At 40.5% G+C, this 27,974-nt stretch overlaps 1 protein-coding gene across 1 annotated transcript in view; it reads right to left on the bottom strand.

Moving 5' to 3' along the window:
• Positions 1-475: 475 nt before the first annotated feature.
• Positions 476-27,974, bottom strand: part of LOC126457863 (guanine nucleotide-binding protein G(o) subunit alpha-like) — a 90,768-nt gene continuing 63,269 nt past the window's right edge. The window contains exon 7 of the mRNA XM_050094510.1: positions 476-1,955. Within this exon, the coding sequence (XP_049950467.1) occupies positions 1,765-1,955 (191 nt within the window). The 3' untranslated portion in view covers positions 476-1,764. The remainder of the gene's footprint in view (positions 1,956-27,974) is intronic.

Genomic DNA, 27,974 nt, shown 5'->3' with positions numbered 1-27,974 from the left:
TTCTGGGACTATCAGTTCATGATAATTTGTATCATGTTTTCTGGTATGTTTAATGAGGTTAGAAACCTTATTTAGGCAATCACTGGCAATTAGAAAGTAAATATAAAGTGCTTCTCATCTAGACGAAGCTTCCCACATCAATATATGGTATTCTCTATACTGGTATCTTCTTAAAACTTTCCTTCTTTTTTGTGTATTACGATTAATAACAGGACAACCTAACCTTAATCATGAGCTGTCAAGATTACAACAGACTGCAGGAGAATATATTGCAACACTATGGGCTGTAACAACAAATCCACTAACTCTATGCCATCTATGACATTTTCATAGAAAATTTCAAAACACCTCTGATGGGTAAAATGCTTTAAGTAAGGTAAATAACTGTGTCACAACTGGAATACTTGCTCTCAAATTCTGAATTTTGTCATTAATATCAAACATACATAAAAAATCTGGGGAAAAAAACACTGTGTGAACACACTAAAGCATTTTATTTAAAGTGATATGAGATTGCCATTCAACCTTATAATATCAATAATACAAATGACAGTACTGTATAAAAAAGGCCATCCAACAGTCTGGATTGAACACATTATATATCACAGACATTATCTCTCTCCTTTTATTATGGCATTTTTTTTTACTTCATAAAATAAAATATATAATTTTTTTCAAACACTCTCTAACAGATAAAGTTTCTCTCTTTGAACAACAATATTGTGGCAGCTCATGCTTAGATGACAATGATTCATATAAAATATATATTTTTATTATTTTTTGACAGCATATACCATTCAGAATACTAAAGTACAAAAAATGTATATCCATATTTTCAGTCTCTTAAATAATTTTCATTATTTAAATATTAGAATTACATAGCAACTAACTTTCATGTACATTCAAAACAAGTGTTCTTCGTCACTTATATTAATGAAGCATAAAAAGGACCATGACAAGCTTGATCAGTAACATTTAAGTGTGCCTCGTGGACAATAAAAAGAAGAGTAAAATAATTTAAGTGATATAAAGGTCAGACATCATCTCAGTCATTGCAGTAATGAATCAAGAATTGCAGTAATGAGTCAAGGTTACTAATCTAAAAAATAAAATAAAAAAATTATAGATATATTATGTAAGGAGATGCCTTTTTTAAAAAGTTGGTTGTCACACTATTATATAGTCCATTAGAAACGAGAGGAGAATATCCAGTACACAGAGTGAGGAAATCGACTATGTATGTATTAAAAAGTTTCAGAACCGCATTACATCCTAGAATTGTGTCGATCTACTCCTCTGTAGTAGGAGACTGGAGATCACAGGGGCACCACAGGGATTTTCTTTTAAGTAAGTAGAATTTTAACAGATTTTTTAAAAAAAACTAAGTAGATGTTCTTTCTACAAAAGGTGACACAACAAGAACATGCTCCACATGGTTAAGAGATATAGTATGTCTTCACATGTTACCAATATCAAACATGAAACATTCAGTCCAACAGACATATATTTAATTTACATCAAACAGAAATAATTCTTTGTAAAGACTCAAAATAAAAACAACTAAGTACAATTAATTAAACATTTAATTCAGCAGAACAAAATTACTTATGCCAATAGTAATGTAATAAATTGCACTAAATGAGAATTTTTGGCACAACAATAAAATACTAGAAACAACAAGACATATGTTCAATTTAAGAGAGACTGAATGGCAAGATATTTGAGATCCATCAGAATACATTGTGTTCTGAGTTATGCTATCACTTACAAAAGTGTCACATGTCGGAGATTTTCTTTCACAACAGTATCGACAACCACCTGGAAAACCACCTGCACATTTGATGTGTCAGTTGCCGTAGTAAAGTGTGGGTAGATAATCTTAGTTGGGCTGCGATTCTGAATAAGAAACTTATGTTGAATGAAGAGAGCACCACGGTCAACATCATAATCTGGACCTACCAAAGAAAAGTGGTAGGTTATAATTTAGTTAACACTGAGGTTACATTGAAATATACTGCAACAACAAACATTGCCTTGAAAAGGCAGTAAGAATAACATAAATACATTAATATGCAAAATAAAGGAAAGACAACCACATAACTACAGCTGAATGATGCTTTGTCCACAGAAACATGACAGAAAACAGTATTCACACTAGCTTTCAAGCTGTTGCTTTTTGCTTTTTCTCTCGTAAATGGACACACACACACAATATAGACACCCATATGCACACTCCCACAGTCATGTCAGGTCGCCTGTGTGGTTTGAATGAATGTGTGTACTTTTGCTACAGAAAGAGCAAGGGCTTGAAAGCTAGCGTGAATACTGTTTTCTGTGGCATGTTTCTCTGTGCCATGCATCAGTAAGCTATAGGTGAATGGCTGCCTTTCCATTATTTTACATATTTTTCTATCCAGGAATTTTCTTTATTGTTATAAATATGTTACATGTGCACATATATGCTGTTGTAAATACCAGTAGTTGTTTTTATCTAAAAAGAAAGATTTTTCAGTGGTCTTCACATATAAACACATTCCGTCTATGGAATGGTGACACATATGGTAAACCAGCAGTTAAGGAAACGTCATATTTTATCACTGGTATATCAATTACTGCTAGCCATACATGCCATGCAGTACACTGAGGTGACAAAAGTCATGGGATAGCAATATGCACTTTACAGACGATGGCAGTATCATGTACTAATGTACACAACCAAAAGGACAGTGCATTGGTGGAGCAGTCATCTGTACTCAGCTGATTCATGTGGAAAGGTTTCCACAGCAACTATGGCTCCAAGGTGGGAACTAAGATTTTTAACGCAGAATGGTAGTTGAAGCTAGATACATGGAACATCCCATTTTGGGGATCATTAGGGAATTCATTATTCTGAGATCCACAGTGTCAAGAGTGTGCCAAGAATACCAAATTTCAGGCATTACTTCTCACCACAGACAACACAGTGGCTGACAGCCTTCACTGAGAGCAGCAGTGTTTGCACAGAGTTGTCAGTGCTAACAGAAAAGCAACACTGCATGAAATAACCAAAGAAATCAACGTTGGATGTAGGGCGAGTGTATCTATTAGAAAAGTGTGATGAAATCTGGCATTAATGGGCTATGGCAGCAAACAACTGTTGTGAGTGCCTTTGCTAACAGCACAACACTGTCTGCAACACCTCTCCTGGACTTGTGACCATATCGGTTGGACCCAAGATGACTGCAAAAGTGTGGCCTGGTCACACGAGTCCCGATTTCAGTTGGTAAAGGCAGACGGTAGGCTCTGAGTGCGGTGCACACTCCATGAAGCCGTGGGCCCAAGTTGTCAACAAGGCACCGTGCAAGCTGCTGGTGGCTCCACAATGATGTGGGCTGTGTTTACACGGAATGCACTGGGACCTGTGATCCAACTGAAATGATCATTGACTGGAAATGGTTATGTTCGGGTATTTTGAGACCATTTGCACTCATTCATGGACTTCATGTTCCCAAACAATGATGGAATTTTTATGGATGGCAATGAGCCATGTCACTGGGCCACAACTGTTCGCAACTGGTTGAAGAACATTGTGGACAGTTCGGGTGCATGACCTGGCCACCCAGATTGAGAGGCCAGTTTGTGCACAAGTTCCTGCACCAGCAACACTTCTGCAATTATGGGCAGCTATAGTGCCAGCATGGTTCAATATTTCTGCAGGGGACTTTCAATGCCACATTGAGTTACTGTGCTACGCCAGGCAAAAGGAGCTTTGACAAGATATTACAAGGCATTCCTCTGTTTTTTTTTCACCTCAGTGTATATACAGCAGGTTATTATCAAAGATAACGAGAAATATACCCCAAAGATGAATCGAAGAGCTTGTAAGCATAGAGATTACTTATGCAAAAGCCTATAACACTGGAAGTGCTACAACCATATTCATTAATACTGTTTCCAGAACTGACAGTCCAATACTAGGGGTGCTACATGGAAATAACTTCAATTTACATAACAGTATTAACCATGTAGTGATCTACAATGAATGTGGGCTGTGGAAGAGAGTACTCGAGAGAACACTTACACATAAAGCATAAGGACACAGAAATGTTAAACTATATGATAAAGATCGGTGCAGATTAATGTTTCATGTAGTAAGGGGTGGGGGGTTTGTAAGATGAGGGAGACATGAGAAGTGAACAAAGGAAGGTTTTGGTAGTGTAGTGTCACGGAGAGGGAATGGAAAGACAAAGTAGCACAGAATATTAGACTAAGAGGAAACAATTAGTGGAAGTCAAAATGATCAAAAAGAATTACTGGATTACTGGGGTAGGAGTAAACTAAAGTGGAACATAATGCAAGGAGAAAAATGATCTATACCGGAAAACTAGCAAAAGTTATATAATTACGTATGGTAGAAACAAAAGCTATGTGATAGAGAGGACAGCATGAAAACTGACTATGGAAGGTTACATTAGCATTTATATGTTGTTGTTGTTGTTGTTGTTGTTGTTGATGATGATGATGATGTGGTCTTCAGTCCTGAGGCTGGTTTGATGCAGCTCTCCATGCTATTGATCCTGTGCAAGCTTCTTCATCTCCCAGTACCTACTACAACCTACATCCTTCTGAATCTGATTAGTGCATTCATCTCTTGGTTTCCCTCTATGATTTTTACCCTCCACACTGCCCTCTAATACTAAATTGGTGATCCCTTGATGCCTTAGAACATGTCCTACTAACCGATCCCTTCTTCTAGTCAAGGTGTGCCACAGACTCCTCTTCTTCCCAATTTTATTTAGTACCTCCTCATTAGTTACATGATCTACTCATCTAATCTTCAGCATTCTTCTGTAGCACCACATTTTGAGAGCTTCTATTCTCTTCTTGTCCAAACTATTTATCGTCCATGTTTCACTTCCATACATGGCTACACTCCGTACAAATACTTTCAGAAACGACTTCCTGACACTCAAATCTATACTCGATGTTAACATATTTCTTTTCTTCAGAAACACTTTTCTTGCCATTGCAAGCCAACATTTTATATCCTCTCTACTTCGACCATCATCAATTATTTTTCTCCCCAAATAGCAAAACTCATCTACTACTTTAAGTGTCTCATTTCCTAAGCTAATTCCCTCAGCATAACCCGACTTAATTTGATTACATTCCATTATCCTTGTTTTGCTTTTGTTGATGTTCATCTTATATCCTCCTTTCAAGACACTGTCCATTCCGTTCAACTGCTCTCCCAGGTCCTTTGCTGTCTCTGACAGAATTACAATGTCATCAGCGAACCTCACAGTTTTTATTTCTTCTCCATGGATTTTAATTCCTACTCCAAATTTTTCTTTTGCTTCCTTTACTGCTTGTTCAATATATAGATTAAAAAACACCGGGGAGAGGCTACAACCCTGTCTCACTCCCTTCCCAACCACTGCATCCCTTTCATGCCCCTCGACTCCTATAACTGCCATCTTGTTTCTGTACAAATTGTAAATAGCTTTTCGCTCCCTATATTTTACCCCTGCCACCTTCAGAATTTGAAAAAGAGTATTCCAGTCAACATTGTCAAAAGTTTTCTCTAAGTCTAGAGATGCTTGATGGGGGTGAAAATAGGAATGTCAAATGACACAAAAACTAAAAACAGAATTATAAAAACAATCAGCAAATGAACCACAGCTTGTGGCAAGCAATTATTTAACAATCAAATGATAAAGTCACAAGTACAGGTTTGAAAACAAATGGACATGTTCGAAACTACTCAGCATTAAGGAATATGTACACAGCTGTGAAAGGAAACTAAATTAATAATATTGCTGCTGGTCCTTAATGTCAATATAGTGTTGGAATTCCACAAACCATCATTTCAGCTTGTTGAGGTTCTGCCTGAATGTGGCTTGCTGTCCACTGATGTACTGGTGTCTGTGAAGTGGTCATACAACTCCTTTATCCTTGAGGTGCTCATGGAGTGTCTCCAAAAGCCCTTGAATCTTGCGGATGGTTTCCACTTGAGTACTGCCAAGCCACCAGTAAAATTTGATGCAGCATCACTGCTCAATTTGTTCTGTCATTTTACAGGTATCTGACAAGTGCTCACAGCGCACTTCCTCAACATAGGGCAACTGCCTGTGAATGACGGTTTCTACATCTCTATTTACATCAACACTTTGCAAGCCATTTGATGATGTGGGGTGGAGGGTGTTTCTGGTATCAATAGCTAAATGATCACCCATTCCCTGTTCCACTTGTGAATTGCATGTGGGGACAATGATTATCAGTAAGACTCATTGCAGTAGTTTCAAGAGATGTATGTGGGAGAAAGAACTTTCTCAAATTTCAATAGTAAATCTCTCCATGATGCACATCATCTCTCCTTTACCATCTGCCACTGGAGTTCGTTGAGCCCTCTGTAATGCTCTCGCACAATCTAAACGATCCAATGATGAAATGTGGCCCTCTTCACTGGATCTCCTCTCTCTCTTCCAACACTCTTACCTGGTAAGGTCACAGATTGATGAACAATACTCAAGCATCGGTTGTGCCTTGTAACCACCTCTTTACTGAATGAATTACATTCCCTTAAGATTCTTCCTATTAATCTCAGTCTAGCATCTGCTTTTCCTACTATTTATTTTATGTGGTCATTCCACTTGAGCCTGATCCTGACAGATAATCCAAGATACACTACTGGCCATTAAATTTGCTACACCAAGAAGAAATGCAGATGAGAAACGGGTATTCATTGGACAAATATATTATACTAGAACTGACATGTGATTACATTTTCACGCAAATTGGGTGCATAGATCCTGAGAAATCAGTACCCAGAACAACCACCTCTGGCCGTAATAATGGCCTTGATACGCCTGGGCATTGAGTCAAACAGAGCTTGGATGGCGTGTACAGGTACAGCTGCCAATGCAGCTTCAACACGATACCACAGTTCATCAAGAGTAGTGACTGGCATATTGTGACGAGCCAGTTGCTTGGCCACCATTGACCAGACATTTTCAATTGGCGAGAAATCTGTAGAATGTGCTGGCTAGGGCAGCAGTCGAACATTTTCTGTATCCAGAAAGGCCCGAACAGGACCTGCAACATGCGACCGTGCATTATCCTGCTGAAATGTAGGGTTTCACAGGGATCGAATGAAGGGTAGAGCCACGGGTCGTAACACATCTGAAATGTAACGTCCACTGTTCAAAGTGCCGTCAATGCGAACAAGAGGTGGCCGAGACGTGTAACCAATGGCACCCAATACCATTACCCCGGGTGATATGCCAGTATGGCGATGACGAATACAGGGTGTTACAAAAAGGTAAGGCCAAACTTTCAGGAAACATTCCTCACACACAAAGAAAGAAAATATGTTACGTGGACATGTGTCCGGAAACACTTACTTTCCATGTTAGAGCTCATTTTATTATTTCTCTTCAAATCACATTAATCATGGAATGGAAACACACAGCAACAGAACGTAACAGCATGACTTCAAACACTTTGTTACAGGAAATGTTCAAAATGTCCTCCGTTAGCGAGGATACACGCGTCCATCGTCCGTCGCATGGAATCCCTGATGCGCTGATGCAGCCCTGGAGAATGGCGTATTGTATCACAGCCGTCTACAATATGAGCACGAAGAGTCTCTACATTTGGTGCCTGGGTTGCGTAGACAAGAGCTTTCAAATGCCCCCATAAATGAAAGTCAAGAGGATTGAGGTCAGGAGAGTGTGGAGGCCATGGGATTGGCCCGCCTCTACCAATCCATCGGTCACCGAATCTGTTGCTAAGAAGCGTACGAACACTTCGACTGAAATGTGCAGGAGCTCCATCATGCATGAACCACATGTTGTGTCGTACTTGTAAAGGCACATGTTCTAGCAGCACAGGTAGAGTATCCCGTATGAAATCATGATAACGTGCTCCACTGAGCGTAGGTGGAAGTACATACTTACGAAACTAAAATGAGCTCTAACATGGAAACTAAGCGTTTCCGGACACATGTCCACATAACATCTTTTGTTTATTCGTGTGTGAGGAATGTTTCCTGAAAGTTTGGCCGTACCTTTTTGTAACACCCTGTATACACTTCCAATATGCATTCACCACAATGTCGCCAAACACGGATGTGACCATCATGATGCTGTAAACAGAACCTGGATTCATTCGAAAAAATGCCGTTTTGCCATTCGTGCACCCAGGTTCGTCGTTGAGTACACCATCACTGGCGCTCCTGTCTGTGATGCAGCGTCAAGGGTAACCGCAGCCATGGTCTCCAAGCTGACAGTCCATGCTGCTGCAAACATCGTCGAACTGTTCGTGCAGATGGTTGTTGTCTTGCAAACGTCCCCATCTGTTGACTCAGGGATTGAGACGTGGCTGCACGATCCGTTACAGCCATGTGGATAAGATGCTTGTCATCTCGACTGCTAGTGATACGAGGCCGTTTGGATCCAGCAGGGCATTCCATATTACCCTCCTGAACCCACTGATCCCATATTTTGCTAACAGTCATTGGATCTCGACCAACATGAGCAGCAATGTTGCGATACGATAAACTGTAATCGCGATAGGCTACAATCCGACCTTTCTCAAAGTCGGAAACGTGATGGTACGCATTTCTCCTCCTTACACGAGGCATCACAATAACGTTTCACCAGGCAATGCCGGTCAACTGCTGTTTGTGTATGAGAAATCGGTTGGAAACTTTCCTCATATCAGCACGTTGTAGGTGTTGCCACCGGTGCCAACCTTGTGTGAATGCTCTGAAAAGCTAATCATTTGCATACCACAGCATCTTCTTCCAGTCGGTTAAATTTCGCGTCTGTAGCACGTCATCTTCGTGGTGTAGCAATTTTAATGGCCAGTAGTGTAGTTTATGGTACTTAATGTTTCCAGCAATGTCATCAAGAGCATCATTGTACAATGAGGATTTGTTTTCCGATGTGTGCACAATGTGTTACATTTATTTATGTTCAGGATCTATGACCAGTCTCTGCTCCATTCATCAATCCTCTTGCGATGTTACAAGCAGCTGGTTTGACTGCCGCAGGATGGTCTGAATCTGACAGGTCAGCTGGGGACCACTGTGAATGTCTGTTGGGACAGCCAGCTGTCAGACAGCAGTGTGACAGGCAAGCTGAGTGGAAATAATGGTGGCTAGCAATCCACAAGGCCCAACAATCATCGGGGTAAGGCAGGAAAAAGGGTGTTTCCTAGCGACGCGGTCATGGGACGAGCTAATATGGAGGGACCTGTGACTTGAAATGTCATCACTGATATGATGTTAATGAAAATACATTACAACTCAATACAAGCATGCTAAAGAAAAGCCAAAGATAGTTTTGGAACCTCAGCACTGGGATGAGCGCAATGACCATAAATCCATGTCTGAAGCTAGTAGTTAAAATTTACTGACATTATTGCCATTATTGTTTGTAAAAAATTGTAACAACTGAATCCATCATAGAAGTCACACTCGTGATACACCAGATGAAAGAGGATAATGCCTGCAGTATAATGAACAGATTATTTTCTAATTAAACAACTATAAAAATGTAATAAATAATTTAATTTATTCATGTAAATAGTGCCATAACTATGACCTCCTCCACAGAAACACAAATCAACTCGTCAACATGAGTTTCTTTAGTTCATATTTCAACAACTTTCAACGTGAATCAAAGTATAGTTGTTATTTGTGACAGAGGTCAACTTAGTGTTCTGACTAGAGTGCCAAACATGGTGATTTATGCATTTGGGATTTGTTTAAAATTGTTACAATAACGTACAAATGAATCTGTTAAGAGACTGGAAAATGACTGCAAAGATTGTGAGAACTGAGTTTCTCCTGCAATATACAACTTTCAAATAATTTCCGGGAGTTCAGCCAGGTAACACTTTCAGCGACCACCGATATTTCGGCGGGAGAACACCCTGCCATTTTCAAGGCAAACTGCAACGTTGGAATTTGCCTTGAAAATGGTGGACTGTTCTCCCGCCAAAATATCGGTGATTACTGAAACTGTTACCTGGCTGAATTCCCCGAAGTTATTTGAAAGACTGCAAAGATTTTCATACACTATGTCATCAAAAGTATCTGGATACCTGGCTGAAAATGACTTACAAGTTTGTGGCGCCCTCTATTCGTAATGCTGGAATTCAATATGGTGTTGGTCCACCCTTAGCATTGATGACAGCTCCCACTCTCGCAGGCATACATTCAATCAGGTGTTGGAAGGTTTCTTGGGGAATGGCAGCCCATTCTTTATGGAATGCTGCACTGAGGAGAGGTATCGATGTCGTTCGATGAGGCCTGGCATGAAGTCAGCATTCCAAAAGATCCTAAAGGTCTTCTATAGGATTCAGGTCAGGACTCTGTGTAGGCCAGTCCATTACAGGGATGTTGTTGTCGTGTAACCACTCCGCCACAGGCTGTGCATTATGAACAGGTGCTTGATCATGCTGAAAGATGCAATCGCCATCCCAAAATTGCTCTTCAAGAATGGGAAGCAAGAAGGTGCTTAAAACATCAATGTAGGCCTGTGCTATGATAACGTCACGCAGAACAACAAGGGGTGAAAGCCCCCTCCATGAAGAATACGACTACACCATAACACCAGCCCTCCGAATTTTACTATTGGCACTATACACGCTGGCAGATGATGTTCACTGGGAATTTGCCATACCCATACCCTGCCATCGTATCGCCATGTTGTGTACCATGATTCGTCACTCCACACAATGTTTTTCCACTGTTCAATCGTCCAACGTTTATACTCCTTACACCAAGTGAGGCATCATTTGGCATTTACCGGTCTGATGTGTGGCTTACGAGCAGCCGCTCGACCACGGATTCCAAGTTTTCTCACCTCCCGCCTAACTGTCATAGTACTTGCAGTGGATCCTGATGCAGTTTACAATTCCTGTGTGATGGTTTGGATAGATGTCTGCCTATTACACATTACGACCCTCTGTCAGTCAACAGACAAGGTCGGTCTGTACGCTTTAGTGCTATGCATGTTCCTTCACATTTCCACTTCACTATCACATCGGAAACAGTGGACCTAGGGATGTTTAGGAGTGTGGAAATCTTGTGTACAGACGTATGACACAAGTGACACCCCGTGGAGTGTCCCATTCTGCTCTGTCCCAATGTCTAATGACTACTGAGGTTGCTAATATGGAGTACCTGGCAGTAGGTGGCAGCAAATGCACCTAATATGAAAAACATATGTTTTTGGGGGTGTTCGGATACTTTGGATCACATAGTGTATTTTTACCATGAATAATTACATGAAATTGTTATGAATATTACAAATGGTGGTGAGGATGAAAGTATCTGCACTGAATCAGGGAATGGGCATGTAACTGAACCTTTAAATAAGCATGCAGGGGAGAGCTTGAGGTCTGTCTTTCACCTATTGTCTTGCTTCTGGAGGTATTTTCATTGGAGCCAGTAATGCTACAGATGGTGTGTCTCCCACAAATGTTATTTTCTTGTACTGGACCTTGCACGTTGTGATTTAGCTCATGCAACTGGGTATAATGCTACGTCTGCACAAAGTAATACCAAAATTTGCACTGGTCATAGACACTGTTCAGTTACTCAATGAGCTTGTGGCCATCGTTCAGATACATTGTGCATCTCTAAAAAATGATTAAAAGGTATTTATATAAAATTTAAAATCAGTCTGTTTCGAGCAATGTTATACTTTGGGATTTCGAGCAACAGATACACATTTTATTAAATTATTTGCTAATGTCTCACTGCTGATGTAAGGCTTTGGTATTAACATTATTATGTTATGCTGTTGGGCTAAAGCCATGTTCAAACTTAATGGCTGTACATCACCCATTCCTTGGTAAATGGGTGAAACTGCCTCATCCTGGATTGGTCTGCATTTTCTTCCTATTGATATTTCAGATTGGTTGTCCCAATACCCAAGCTGTAGTAGTGAGCAGTCAGTATGGGGGCTCACGAGTTTGGTTATAGTGCAGCAGTGGTAAGAGCAGCACCAGCAGCACACTTAGTGCAAATGATAAGCGTAATGATGCGTGCTAGTAACAACAGCTGCAGACAACAGTGACACAGTATGTCGCCGTTATAGCAGTTCACGTGGGAAAGTCACCAAGCAGCAGAGGCAAAGTCTACATGGTGCCACACGCAGGGGACATTGCGTCAGCAGCAAGCAGCAGGAGCGGTGCCACACACAGGCAGCACTGCATCCGCACTGAGTTGCAGAGGCAGTGTCTTCACACAGCATCACATGCGGGTGACACTGCGTCAGTCCCAAGCAGCAGAGGTAGCAACTTGATGCATCGCCATTGGATGAAATGCAGAGCAGCAGAGGCTGCATATGTTGACAGGGAAAGGCAAATTAAGTACAGTCAGTGGCTGCATTAGCCTGTCATGGCTGATGAAATTAATAATTTACAAGTGACTGTGGGCCAGAGGGTGTAGGGAGCGATATTAGTAGCAACAGCACAGGATGGAGAAGGGAAGAAATAGGTTAGGAACCAGGAAATGCTGTGAATGTGTATTTTGAAACATTGAGTAAGAAATTAGAAAAGGTAGATTTACAAATGGGGAGTATAAAACCTGAGAAAATTGGAGATAAAGATTCAAAAATAGAGAATACAATTGGGAGTATAAAAACTGAAATAGTCGGAAATATAGATTGGAAGAAATGGTACCGAAGCTTGGTGATAAGGTAAGTGCAGTGAGTGGAAAGTTTGATCATCAGCCTGATAGTAAACTTGCTGAGATTACAAATAAAGTTGGGAGAAAAAAAAATAAAATAAAAAAAAGAGAGAAGAGAGAGAGAGAGAGAGAGAGAGAGAGAGAGAGAGAAGAGAGAGAGAGGTTGTTACCCAAAGTGGAAACTGCGAAATATCAGCCTGGAAAAGAATTGAGGCAAAGAAATTAATGTATATATTACAAAATACAAACAAACACAATGTAGGCATTGCTGATTGTTATAAAAGTATAGGTGAAAAGCTGCAAGGGGAAATTAGCAAATGAGAGAAACAGATAAATGAATGGAAGGAATCAATATGCAATGTACTGATGGGGCATCCCAAGGGGGCAAGGATTGTGCACAAAACCATTCAGTGGAGAGGTAAATACAATGCAGTGGACTTCTTGGCTGCATGTAAAGATAATTTTCTTGCTGGCATTAGTGAGATGGCTCAAATTAAATTTGTAAAGAAGCAATTAAAAGGGGGAGCTCAGACGTGGGATAAACAGCATGCAGAGCAATTTGTTGATTTCAAGACTTTTTGAAATGATGTTCTTAAACAACATACTCGGGGCAAGCTGAACCAGTAAGTTTACAAAATGAATTTTTGAATGGGCCAGGATATAAGAGTGATATTCTTCTTGAAGTCTGAGGGTATTTCGCCTGTCTCAAAATGTATGAGACAGGTGAAATACCCTCAGACTTCAAGAAGAATATAATAATTCCAATCCCAAAGAAAGCAGGTGTTGACAGATGTGAAAATTACCGAACTATCAGTTTAATAAGCCACGGCTGCAAAATACTAACGCGAATTCTTTACAGACGAATGGGAAAACTGGTTGAAGCCGACCTCGGGGAAGATCAGTTTGGATTCCTTAGAAATGTTGGAACACGTGAGGCAATACTGACCCTACGGCTTATCTTAGAAGCTCGATTAAGAAAAGGCAATCCTACGTTTCTAGCATTTGTAGACTTAGAGAAAGCTTTTTACAATGTTGACTGGAATACTCTCTTTCAAATTCTGAAGGTGGCAGGGGTAAAATACAGGGAGCGAAAGGCTATTTACAATTTGTACAGAAACAAGATGGCAGCTATGAGTCGAGGGACATGAAAGAAAAGCAGTGGTTGGGAAGGGAGTGAGACAGGGTTATAGCCTATCCCCGATGTTATTCAATCTGTATATTGAGCAAGCAGTAAAGGAAACAAAAGAGAAATTCGGAGTAGGAATTAAAATCCATGGAGAAGAAATAAAAACTTTGAGGTTCACCGATGACATTGTGATTCTGTCAGAGACAGCAAAGGACCTAGATGAGCAGCTGAACGGAATGGACAGTGTCTTGAAAGGAGGATATGAGATGAACATCAACAAAAGCAAAATGAGGATAATGGAATGTAGTCAAATTAAATCAGGTGATGCCGAGGGAATTAGATTAGGAAATGAGACACTTAAAGTAGTAAAGGAGTTTTCCTATTTGGGGAGCAAAATAACTGATGATGGTTGAAGTAGAGAGGATATAAAATGTAGACTGGCAGTGGCAAGGAAAGCGTTTCTGAAGAAGAGGAATTTGTTAACGTCGAGTATAGATTTAAGTGTCAGGAAGTCGTTTCTGAAAGTATTTGTATGGAGTGTAGCCATGTATGGAAGTGAAACATGGACGATAAATAGTTGGACAAGAAGAGAATAGAAGCTTTTGAAATGTGATGCTACAGAAGAATGCTGAAGATGAGATGGGTAGATCACATAACTAATGAGGAGGTACTGTATAGAACTGGGGAGAAGAGGAGCTTGTGGCACAACTTGACTAGAAGAAGGGATCGGTTGGTAGGACATGTTTTGAGGCATCAAGGGATCACCAATTTAGTATTGGGGGGCAGTGTGGAAGGTAAAAATCATAGAGGGTGACCAAGAGATGAATACACTAAGCAGGTTCAGAAGGATGTAGGCTGCAGTATGTACTGGGAGATGAAGCAGCTTGCACAGGATAGAGTAGCATGGAGAGCTGCATTAAACCAGTCTCAGGACTGAAGACCACAACAACAACAACAACAACAACAACAACAATAGAGACCATACGGGAATTTTATGCAAGAGAATTAAGTAAATTAATACATTTCAAGAGGCCATTAGGGATGCTTACAGAAATCTCTACACTAAAGAGAATTACAGAATCATTGCAATGGGAACTCATCCACAGCTCTTTTGATTCTGTAGTAGAATTTATTGATTTAATAGAAAACATGGGTACGGCTCTGTGTTATAGACCAAAATTGGTTGAGCAGAGGGGTAATAACAGAAATCATAACAGAGGTAATTACAATAATAAATTCAATGGCAATCATAGGAATTGGGGGGGGGGGGGGGGGGGGGGACGATAGCAGTGGACATAATAATCACAGTAGGGATTGGAGAGGTAGATGGAAGGGAGATAATGGCAATTATAATGAAAGAAGGGAGAATTTTGAACAGAGGAGAGAGAGGAAGTAAGGCAAGGGCTAAGACATGAGAGTGTACGAGGTGCAAGGTTTCAGGGCGGACTGTCGGAAAACTAATGGGAGACTCACTCAAGCTCCACGGGGTGGCTAATGGATATGCACAGAATAGGACCACACAAAATTGCAATACAGGAGAGAATTGTAGTGAGAAACAAAGAAAAAACACTGTTGTATGCAACATGGATGCAATAATAGGTAATAAAAATAATGTGTGAAGGGTTTAATAACTACAGTAATTGGAACAGGAGGAACAATGTTAATAATACTTGGAACATGAATAAATGTAAAAATCATGATTCTAGTTATTACGTTGGGGAACTGTTTGCCAGAAATAAAATGGCTGAACTGGAATATAATGAAGAAAATAGATTGGGTTTAGCTTCAATGAAGATTACAGAGAACTTTGAAAGAGAGGCAGTCACTTTGCCAGAAGTAGAAACAGGCATTGATGTGGAAACGAGGGGCAAAGCAAATAATAATGAAATTACTTGTGATCAAATTATTTATGTGGACATGGAAATTTTTCAGATATTAATGTATATGAGCCTGCTCAAAGTGGAGCATGAGGTGTTAGTGAAAATACTGATATTGCGTCTGTACCACTGGATGCACATGCTAAACCAGTAGGTAATGATGTATATGAAAATGCTGTGACTGTACCAGTGGGTGGACCTCGTAATGTCGTGTGTGGTAATAATGAATCAGGGAGTGAAGTTGAGGTTGACTGCTGTAACGAAAATGTTGTTGAGTTTTGTCGTGACGAAGAAGTTGAGGAAAATGCAAATATAGACTATGAGAATATGTACGAGTGTTCATGTAATTGATAGAGAGAGCATGGAAGACACTGAAGGAGATGTATTGGAAGAGATTGAATCAAAGACGGCAAATATTGAATACGTTCAACCAATTATTAATGTCAAAGTGGGAAATGTAGAAAGTATTGCATTATTAGATTCTCGGTCTAGTATGTCAGCTGTATCTGATCATTCTGGTAACAAATACAAAGAAGGGATTCGGTTGAAGTTGACCATAACTAGAGTTACAATGACTGAAACTGGGGGATGTAGCAAGCCGGTAAAGGTGGAGATTCTATTAATTTTAAGATTGAGACTCAATATTTCGATATAGATTGCTTCATGGTGCCTGGCCTCACTATGAGCATTATTCTGGGGATGAATTTTCTTTGCATGTATGGTTGCAGTATTATTATAACAGACAGAGTACTGGAATTTAATGATGGGCAGAAAAAGAGTTAAATTTAAAAATGAATTGCCACGAGGCAAAATGATAGCTCACCTAAAAAGGGAGACTGGGTATAGTGGGGAGGCATGTTCTCTAGAGCGAATAAATGATAAAATAAGTGAGATCAAACATTTGTCAAGGTAACTGTTGAGTAAATATAAAGATGTGTTTTCATGTAGTATGGTTGGGGAAGTAGTTGATTTTAAATATCATATAAAGGTAATGCCCCATGAGGTAATTAGGGTTAAACCTTTCACAATTGCTGTGGCAGATAAGGAAGCAGTAAGGGCCAGAATTAAAAAAAAAAAAATGCTAAAGTGGAGGGTTATTAAGTTGCGCAGGGGTCACTATGATAATCCAATTGTTATAGTCAAAAAGAAAGATGGTTCTGTTAGCTTTGTATTAGTTGCAAGGAGACTGAAGAAAATAATTGTAAAAGAGAATGACCAACCAGAAATCATGAGTGAACTTTTGCAAAACTTTAACAATATACAGCTCATGTCTAGTGTAGATTTAACTTATGATTTCTGGCAGGTGAGGTTAGCAAAAGACAGTAGGAAGTATACTGCTTTCTTATTTGAAGAAAGAAGATACATGTTTGAAGTGGTTCCATCTGGATTACGTATATTAGTGGCTGTGGCTATGTTGGTTAGGGCACTGAATCATGCTCTTGGATGTGAGCTGTGGAGAAAACTCACTGTGTATGTTGATCACATACTAATAACCAGCAGCCCATGGCAGGAACATTGCCAAATATTGGAGGAGGTGTTTAAATATATACATAAAGGAAGGATGACTCTTAACCTGAATAAATGCGAATTTATGAAGGCAGAATTGTCGTTCTTAGGTCATCTGTTAACTTCTGAGGGTATAGTTCCTAACAAGGAGAAGATAAAGGTTATTGGTGAGTGAAAGAGACCAACAAATGGTAAGAAACTGAAGTCATTTATTGGGCTATGTACATTTCATGGGAAATTCATCAGTGATTACAGTATGAATTCACCAAATCTATGTAGTTTTTTTAAAAAAAGAGTGTTATCTGGAGTTGGTCTGCTGGGTGTGATGAGGAATTCGAAGCTATCAAGAGCAGCTCAGTTAACAGTAAAGTATTGTACTATCCAGACATCTCATTGCCTTTCTGCATTACAGCTGACAGTTCAGAATATGGTGTAGGATCAGTTCTGTTCCAGGAGAAAATGACAGATGGAAAGCTACAGAAAAGAACTATAGCATTTGCAAGCCAGATGCTATCTAAGCATGAACTAATGTATGGGATATCAGAAAAGAAGTTACAGGGTATGGTTTTGGCTTCCAAAAATTTAGGACTTATCTGGAAGACATGGTAGTTGTTGTCTTTACTGACCATAAAGCTTTGAGCTACCCCCAAGAAAGTAAAATGTTGAACAATTGGTTAATGAGATGGGCTATGTTTCTGCAGATATTTAGATATGATCTTGAGTATATATAAGGGACGGACAACAATGTGGCAGATGCCTTGTCCCAGCTACCAATCACTGAGAAAAAGTGTGAAGAAACAACACAGTCTCAGAAAGAGTTCCAAATAATGTATATAAAAAGTGTAGAGAAAAAGGAGAAGATGAAAGCAATATGTAAAGATATGCACAAGCTCAAAAATGGGGATCCAACACTGAAATTCATTCAAGTTATTTTGTGTGTAAGTGATATGAAAAAATTAAACATTATTATAAGATTTATATGACGTAATATTTAAGAAAAAAAGTTTAGATAGGGAAGAATGGAAGCTGTGTTTCCCAATGAACAGGTAGAAAAAATTAGTTAATTACATTCATCACAGCGATGAGTTACTGGCTATCAATTTTTTTGGAACCCTGCCAGCAGGTTGGTTACAAGTAAGAGTGTAGTTAATAAAATAGAAAAGGACTACATAGTGAATGTCAAATTGCCTGAAAAGATCTTATCAGACAAGGGAGCACAATTTACTTCCAGAGTGTGGGACAAATTTGTAGAAAGGGCAGGCATTAGACACGTAAGGTTATCAGGTTACCACCCAGCAAGCAATCCTCCTAAGAGGTACATGCGGGAATTGGGTAGGTGGTGCAGAATCTACTGCAGCAAAAAACACACTATTTGGGTGGGGCATGTGACTGTATTTCAGGATCTTATGAATACAGCTGAAAGTAGTGCCACTGGTTTCTCTCCATATGAAGTGATGATAGGAAGAAAATCAGATAATTTGATAGCAGACGATATTGAGTTTCCTTCAGTTAACTTTTAAACGGACAAGAGAGGGAGACACTAGTTAATCAACATTTGCTAAAGAAGAGTTCTGAAAGAAGAAAGAAATATGGTGGAAAATACAGGACAGTTAAATTTAAACAGGGAGTCTTAGACAAAATTAAGGAAAAATCCAGTGAAACTAATGAGGAAACCAAAACAATTATTTGAATTGTGTCATAGGCCATTTGAAGTAACAGAGTGCCCACATCCCAATGTCTACAGACTGGTGTATCCAATATCAAAGAAACGTTTGGGTCTGTGAAGAGAATACAACATGCTCAAGTGTATATTTGTCACCATGTTGTATAGTTATGAGTAATTTTGGGTTTTTCTCATTGTTAAGTGTTCTTGGATGGTTTATACAGGGTGTTTCAGAAGGGATGGTCAATAATTCACACCTGGAAAGTACAGGCCAAAAGTAGCTAAAAAGTTCCAACAAGCATGGGTCCACAAATCAACCACTGTCGAGATACAACACATTTTCTGTTGCGGTTCATCAGTGTCCAGGAACACATGGCATCTCTAAACATTAAAGTGGGCGTTTGAAATGTTGTCCATGCGTCTAAATGCAACTTTGAACTTATCTCTGAAATGAGTTCCTAATCGTCTCAGACAGTCCTGGGAATTCTGTAAATGTTGGAAGACTGCTTCAATCTGCAAGTGTAATTCGTCAAGAGACTTGACCTTGTTAGTGTAGACCAGGCTTTTGGCATGACCCCACACTCAGAAATGGGATTTAAATCCAGAGACCTTAATGGCCTTTGGATGGGTCCTACTCTAACCATACAATTTTGACCATACATCTGAGTTAGAAGCTGGTGCAGCCATAAATGAAAATGTACTTGTGCACCATTACGTGTGAACCACATATTCAGGCGCTGGTTCAGTGCAACAGCATCATGCACACCTGGAAGTACAGTCTGCAGAAACCACATGTACTACTGTCCGGTTAGTCTCTGTGGTAGGAAGTGTGGTCCAATTATGAGGTCTCCGAGCAGTCCTCCTCAGATATTCAGTGAACTGCACTGCTGATGTCATGAAAAGTGTGTTGCATTAGGATTGAGGTCAGCCCAAATGTGACAGTTATGGTAGTTAAAGCTACCATCATGGGTAAATCCAGCCTTATCCATCAACAGAATACCACTTACAAACAGGGGATTCAGGATACACTGCTGTTGCACCTATTGGCAAAAATTCTGTCTAGCAGGGAAGCCTCCATTGTTGTGGGCTTGCACTTGCTGGAGATGATATGGATAGATTACCTGCCAATGTAAAATCTGCCACATACTGCTGTGCCTCAGGACACATTCTTGAGTAGCAAACCTCCTTGTTGAAGTACTCAGTTGTTTGTGTACAATGCATAACACCATTTCCTCAATATTGGGTGTTATGGATCTGAGTCAACTTCTCATAGATGGTTTGCAAAACTCCCGGTTTCTCTAAGGTGATGATGTATCTGCTTAAATATATGCCTGTTAGGCTGCCTGCAGAGAGTAAAAGCTTCTTCATACAATCATGCAGCTAAAAGTGCACTGCCAACCGCTTAGCCATTTATGATGTGCATGTCAGTGTACTTTTCATTTGTGTAACCACTGTCCATGGTACCTTCATGTTCGTAACTGCCTGATAGGCCAGTATGGCACAGTGCATGGAGGGGGAAAGGGAAGTAGTTGTGCATGCATAAACAGAGTGTTGATCCCAAACAATCTAAATACCACAGTATCCAGGAGTGTTTACAGTTGGTTCCCAACTCGAATTAATGAGATACCTTGGCAACGGTTGATTTGTGGACCCATATTTACTGGAGCTTTTTAGGTACTTTTGGCCTGTACTTTCCATTCATGAATTACTGACCATCACTTCTGAAACACCCTATATGTGTTGTGTAACACGATTTACATGGCTGATACAGATGGAATTGATGGTAGAAGTTTCATTTAAATGAGGATTATAGGAATTTTATTGTTATTGAGTACAGTATATTAAAAAAAAATTAAGTGATTTGTCATTGGTATATGTGTGGACATAACTGTGAAATTTAACTAAAGCGCCGGCAGGCTGATAGACACACAAACAAACACAAACACACACACAAAATTCAAGCTCTCGCAACCAATGGCTGCTCCACCAGGAAAGAGGGAAGGAGAGGGAAAGACGAAAGGATGTGGGTCTCAAGGGAGAGGGCAAGGAGCCACTCCAATCCCGGGAGCGGAAAGACCCACCTTAGGGGGAAAAAAAGGACAGGCACACATTTGCGCGAGCGCGCACGTGCGCGTGCGCGCACACACACACACACACACACACACACACACACACACACACACATCCATCCGCACATACACAGACACACGCAGACATTTTATCACATACCAAACTAAAGTGCTGGCAGGTCGATAGATACACAAACATACACACAAAATTCAAGCTTTCGCAACCAACGGTTGCTTCGTCAGGAAAGAGGGAAGGAGAGGGAAAGACGAAAGGATGTGGGTTTTAAGGGAGAGGGTAAGGAGTTATTCCAATCCCGGGAGAGGAAAGACTTACCTTAGGGAGAAAAAAGGACAGGTATACACTCGCTCACACACATATCCATCTGCACATACACAGACACAAGCAGACATTTGTAAAGGCAAAGAGTTTGGGCAGAGAAGTCAGTCGAGGTGGAAGTACAGAGGCCAAGATGTTGTTGAAAGACAGGTGAGGTATGAGCGGTGGCAAATTGAAATTAGCAGAGATTGAGGCCTGGCGGATAACGAGAAGAGAGGATATACTGAAGAGCAAGTTCCCACCTCCGGAGTTCTGACAGGTTGGTGTTAGTGGGAAGTACCCAGATAACCCGGACAGTGTAACACTGTGCCAAGATGTGCTGGCCGTGCACCAAGGCATGTTTAGCCACAGGGTGATCCTCATTACCAACAAACACTGTCTGCCTATGTCCATTCATGCGAATGGGCAGTTTGTTGCTGGTCATTCCCACATAGAAAGCTTCACAGTGTAGGCAGGTCAGTTGGTAAATCACATGAGTGCTTTCACACGTGGCTCTGCCTTTGATCATGTACACCTTCCGGGTTACAGGACTGGAGTAGGTGGTGGTGGGAGGGTGCATGGGACAGGTTTTACACCGGGGGCGGTAACAAGGGTAGGAGCCAGAGGGTAGGGAAGGTGGTTTCGGGATTTCATAGGGATGAACTAAGAGGTTACGCAGGTTAGGTGGATGGCGGAAAGACACTCTTGGTGGAGTGGGGAGGATTTAATGAACGATGGATCTCATTTCAGGGCAGGATTTGAGGAAGTCGTATCCCTGCTGGAGAGCCACGTTCAGAGTCTGATCCAGTCCCGGAAAGTATCCTGTCACAAGTGGGGCACTTTTCGGGTTCTTCTGTGGGAGGTTCTGGGTTTGAGGAGATGAGGAAGTGGCTCTGGTTATTTGCTTCTGTATTAGGTCGGGAGGGTAGTTGCGGGATGCGAAAGCTGTTGTCAGGTTGTTGGTGTAATGGTTCAGGGATTCCGGACTGGAGCAGATTCGTTTGCCATGAAGACCTAGTCTGTAGGGAAGGGACCGTTTGATGTGGAATGGGTGGCAGCTGTCATAATGGAGGTACTGTTGCTTGTTGGTGGGTTTGATGTGGACGGACGTGTGAAGCTGGCCATTGGACAGCTGGAGGTCAACGTCAAGGAAAGTGGCATGGGATTTGGAGTAGGACCAGGTGAATCTGATGGAACCAAAGGAGTTGAGGTTGGAGAGGAAATTCTGGAGTTCTTCTTCACTGTGAGTCCAGATCATGAAGATGTCATCAATAAATCTGTACCAAACTTTGGGTTGGCAGGCCTGGGTAACCAAGAAGACTTCCTCTAAGCGACCCACGAATAGGTTGGCGTACGAGGGGGCCATCCTGGTAGCCATGGCTGTTCCCTTCAATTGTTGGTATGTCTGGTCTTCAAAAGTGAAGAAGTTGTGGGTCAGGATGAAGCTGGCTAAGGTGATGAGGAAAGAGGTTTTAGGTAGGGTGGCAGGTGATCGGCGTGAAAGGAAATGCTCCATCGCAGCGAGGCCCTGGACATGCGGAATATTTGTGTATAAGGAAGTGGCATCAATGGTTACAAGGATGGTTTCCGGGGGTAACACATTGGGTAAGGATTCCAGGTGTTCGAGAAAGTGGTTAGTGTCTTTGATGAAGTATGAGAGACTGCATGTAATGGGTTGAAGGTGTTGATCTGTGTAGGCAGAGATACGTTCTGTTTGGGCTTGGTAACCAGCTACAATGGGGCGCCCGGGATGATTGGGTTTGTGGATTTTAGGAAGAAGGTAGAAGGTAGGGGTGCGGGGTGTCCGTGGGGTCAGGAGGTTGAAGGAGTCAGGTGAAAGGTTTTGCAGGGGGCCTAAGGTTCTGAGGATTCCTTGATGCTCTGCTTGGACATCGAGAATGGGGTTTCCTTGGCAAACTTTGTGTGTGGTATTGTCTGAAAGCTGACGCAGTCCCTCAGCCACATACTCCCGACGATCAAGTACCACGGTCGTGGAACCCTTGTCCGCCGAAAGAATGACGATGGATCGGTCAGCCTTCAGATCACGGATAGCCTGGGCTTCAGCAGTGGTGATGTTGGGAGTAGGATTAAGGTTTTTTAAGAAGGATTGAGATGCAAGGCTGGAAGTCAGAAATTCCTGGAAGGTTTGGAGGGGGTGATTTTGAGGAAGAGGATGTGGGTCCCGCTGCGACGGAGGACGGAACTGTTCCAGGCAGGGTTCAATTTGGATGGTGTCTTGGGGAGTTGGATCATTTGGAGTAGGATTAGGATCATTTTTCTTCGTGGCAGACATATTTCTATGTCTGCTTGTGTCCGTATGTGTGGATGGATATGTGCGTGTGTGCGAGTGTATACCTGTCCTTTTTCCCCCCCTAAGGTAAGTCTTTCCACTCCCGGGATTGGAATGACTCCTTACCCTCTCCCTTAAAACCCACTTCCTTTCGTCTTCCCCTCTCCTTCCCTCTTTCCTGATGAGGCAACAGTTTGTTGCGAAAGCTTGAATTTTGTGTGTATGTTTGTGTCTGTTTGTGTGTCTATCGACCTGCCAGCGCTTTCATTCGGTAAGTCACCTCATCTTTGTTTTTTTAATATATATATATATATATATATATATATATATATATATATATATATATATATGTGTGTCTGTCAACCTGCCAGCACTTTCATTTGGTAAGTCACATCATCTTTGCCAGCACTTTCATTTGGTAAGTCATATCATCTTTGTTTTTATATATATATATTTTTATATATATATATAAAAACAAAGATGATATGACTTACCAAATGAAAGTGCTGGCAAAGATGATGTGACTTACCAAATGAAAGTGCTGGCAGGTTGACAGACACACAAACATACACACAAAATTCAAGCTTTCGCAACAGACTGTTGCCTCATCAGGAAAGAGGGAAGGAGAGGGAAAAGACGAAAGGATATATATATATATATACACACACACACACACACACACACACACACACACACACACACACACACACACATATATATATATATATATATATATATATATATATATATATATATATATATATATATATATATATATATATATATATATATATAGACACACACAGTCGCTGCTGGTGTCTGTGTATGTGCGGATGGATGTGTGTGTGTGTGTGTGTGTGTGTGTGTGTGTGTGTGTGTGTGTGTGTGTGTGTGCGCGCGAGTGTATACCTGCCCTTTTTTCCCCGTAAGGTAAGTCTTTCTGCTCCCGGGATTGGAATGACTACTTACCCTCTCCCTTAAAACCCACATCCTTTCGTCTTTCCCTCTCCTTATCTCTTTCCTGCCGAAGCAATCGTTGGTTGCTAAAGCTTGAATTTTGTGTGTATGTTTGTGTGTCTATCGACCTGGCCAGCACTTTCGTTTGGTAAGTCACATCATCTTTGTTTTTATATATATATATTATATATATATATATATACAGACACAGTCGCTGCTTGTGTCTGTGTATGTGCTTTATATATACCAAACGGGAAAGCGCTGGTAGACGGACACAATAAAAAACACACAAACACACACACAGAATTTCAAGCTTTTGCAACCAACGGTTGCTTCGTCAGGAAAGAAGGAAGGAGAGGGAAAGACGAAAGGATGTGCGTTTTTATATATTTTAATATACTTTTCCCATGTGGAATATTTCATACGAATGCATGTATGTGGGGAAACCTTAGATAAAACACCAGTGACATGGGAAATAACTCAAGGGGGTTAAGTCTGGTGCGTTTGGGTTGAGATGAGTAATGGGTTGTACAATAGATTGTTTGACTGTTCTCTCTTGTGTCAGTATATAAATATACTTTTGAGATTTAGAATCATGGAAATCAATGGATTTTGGATTAAGTTAATCTAGTTGTTGGGTATTTCTGCAGATGTGAAAGCCAGAATTAGTTGTTTATTTTGTCAATTAGTATCATGTTTAGCTTGTGTGATCCAAAGGAATTTTTTCAAGATTTAAAATAATTTGTTCATTTTCAATTAATATGTGGGCATATCCAGCAGCTTTAATAAAGTAATGGAAACTCCAGGTACGAATATAACAAAGTAGGAAAAGACAGATTGCTACTTACTGTAAAGAAGACATATTAAGTTGCAGACAGACACAATTAAAAGATACTTAACATAAAGCTTTTGGCCACAGCCTTCCTGTCTTTCATGCACTAGAATTGCCCTGGCCCATAGTCTGTCTTCTTTAGTGTCACAACAGCCCATTGCTTGCCGCCTCCTTTTCCTTCTTGTTTCTTTTGTCATTTGCTGAGCAGCTAACTCTGCTTCACATACACGAAGCTCATCCAGCTCCTGCAGTCCTTTAGCTGTGTTCTGTCCACATCTTACCCTGAACTTCTCCAGAACCTTAAGTCTTTCATAATTCCCATGATTAAAAGTTATTACGCATCAAACACTGCTAACTTTAGAGTCGTAAGGCCAACAAATACATTTTTAGGCACACGGCACCACACAACATTATTGAAGGACTCATTCACATTCTGGGTCTTCCCATGTAAACACTTCTTTAGTTGCTCAGGCTTTGCCAAATCTCTGTAAATAAGTTTGATTGCCTCCATTACCGCCAAAGGAAGAGAATGTTTATGTGTAAATTCATGCAGGGTGCCAGAAAATTCGGCTTGCCTATATTTACACCCAGTGTTTGGTGGAGGTGGACACAAAGCATGACATGGCTTTTCATCGGCTGATATTCGATGAAAGAAAGTGCTCCACATAGCTCTTTTCATCTTCTCTAAATGGTCACAGTTATCTCTAATGGCCTACACTTAGTTATTTTATTTACGTATAAAAAGCAATAGAAGTTAGCTTACTACAAAAATAGCCAATAATCACACTACTTTCAACGAAAACTAGTATCAGAAACAAAGGACTGATTTGTTTATTCGCAATGCCAACTTCTGAGACGTAGCAGTAGGGACAAAACAAAGCAATTCACAGCCTTCTAGACTGCGTAGTTCCCAAGATATGACTGCTCAACTGTGGCAATATATGCATAGCTGCGAAATTTGACAGTCACACGTCAACATTCAAAATATTATTTGAAGGTCTCACAATTGTCTGATTTTAATGTATTATATATCAATATGTTCACAAAAGTCCAAAGTACATTGTGGAGTAGAAAACAGAAAATGTCAAATTTCAACGAATTTCACATACAATGTCCCCTTAAGCTGAAACTGAATTCCATAGAAGCCAAGCTTAAGAAAGATACCAAGGCTATCAGAACAGACTACATCGACAGAAATAGAGAGTTGGAAGAAGAGTTAGCCAAGCAATGTAAAGGCATTAAAATGTTTGTAGAACAACAAATTAATGCCACACAGAGTCATTGTGATGAGAATCATAATGAGGTTAAGGTTTAAGGAAGCAGTAGTCACAGGAGGTAGAGAATAAGTGCATAAAAATTGAAAAGTGTAAGGGAGAAGAATGTAAAAGGAAATTAATAGTAGTGTTACAAGTGTGCATGTAGAAAGCTTGCTAGTGAACTTGTTTGATCCTGTGAGAAATGAGAATCCTGTAGTGTTTTTGAAAGATTTTTATAATGTGTTACACAGTTGTTGGTTAAAGAAAAAGTGTATTTTTATTTTAAAAAAAGCCATTTGGAAGGTGAAGCTTATACATGGATGCCTTTGGGGGGGGGAGTTACTTGAGACAGTATTAGAATTTGTGCCCAAGTTCTTGACTGAGTTCTGGTCTATGAATAAGCAGCAATCAGTGTTGAGGGATTTCTGGGGAGGAGAGGTATACAACACTCATAAGGGTAGCTTAGGCCTTGTGCCAAAAGTAGGTTGATAAAACTGGATGCTGAAACGTTTATACTGGGTCTGGAGAATAAACTGCCCACACATGTAAGGCAAAAGTGACCATGAACCACACCTATTTCACACCAATCCTTGCATGTGGTTTTGAAATATGTACCCCACTAAACAAAAACCTCAGCATAATTCAGGCAACAGAAATGAGAATGATTAGAACTATGAATCAAACAACTAGAAAGAACAAAAACAGGAATGAGGTGAATGGAAAAGTGGCTGGTATTGAGGTTCCTGGTACAAGCTTCATAAAGAAATGCAGGCTTCAGTGAGTGGGCACATAATGACAATGAACAGCAAAAGACCTGTCAAAAAGTATTTCAACCTGAACGTTGTAGGAAGAAGACCACGGGAAAGACCAAGAAAATGCTGATAGAGGCTGTAAGACCAGATGTGGACGAGAAAGGACACAAATGGGAAGTTGTCTTAGAACAGAAGTTTTATAACAGAAGTTTTATGAAGACAGAAGCAGATGGCGAGTGTTTGTACACCACACCTGGGAAACTGGAGTCGGGAAACGATGGTGATGATGATGATGATGATGATGATGATGACATTTAAGACAAATGGTAGTTGCAGCACCTAGAGATAATGCTGAGTGACTTATTAAGTTCTTAGAAACAATTCAGAGAATTTATTCCAGTGATGGGCTAAGGACGATTGTAGGTGCAATGGATAGGGTAATAGAGGAGAGTAGCAGTGAATGACAGAAATGACAAGTAGAGGATGTTAAACCAATGCGATAACAATCGTGGCAGGTGGTGGTCACCAAATAGGGGAAGGAATGTTGGACCCCTAGACAAGAGCTCAGAGATGAGGGACAACCTCATCTAGAAAAAGTGTGGCTGGGAAATGGGAATTAATTCCTGATAGGGGTCGGGCATAAGC

This window comes from Schistocerca serialis, chromosome 2, assembly GCF_023864345.2.
Source record: "Schistocerca serialis cubense isolate TAMUIC-IGC-003099 chromosome 2, iqSchSeri2.2, whole genome shotgun sequence".
NCBI lineage: Eukaryota > Metazoa > Arthropoda > Insecta > Orthoptera > Acrididae > Schistocerca > Schistocerca serialis.
The sequence above is the reverse complement of the archived record's forward strand: the minus strand, read 5'-3'. Positions and strand labels throughout refer to the sequence as shown.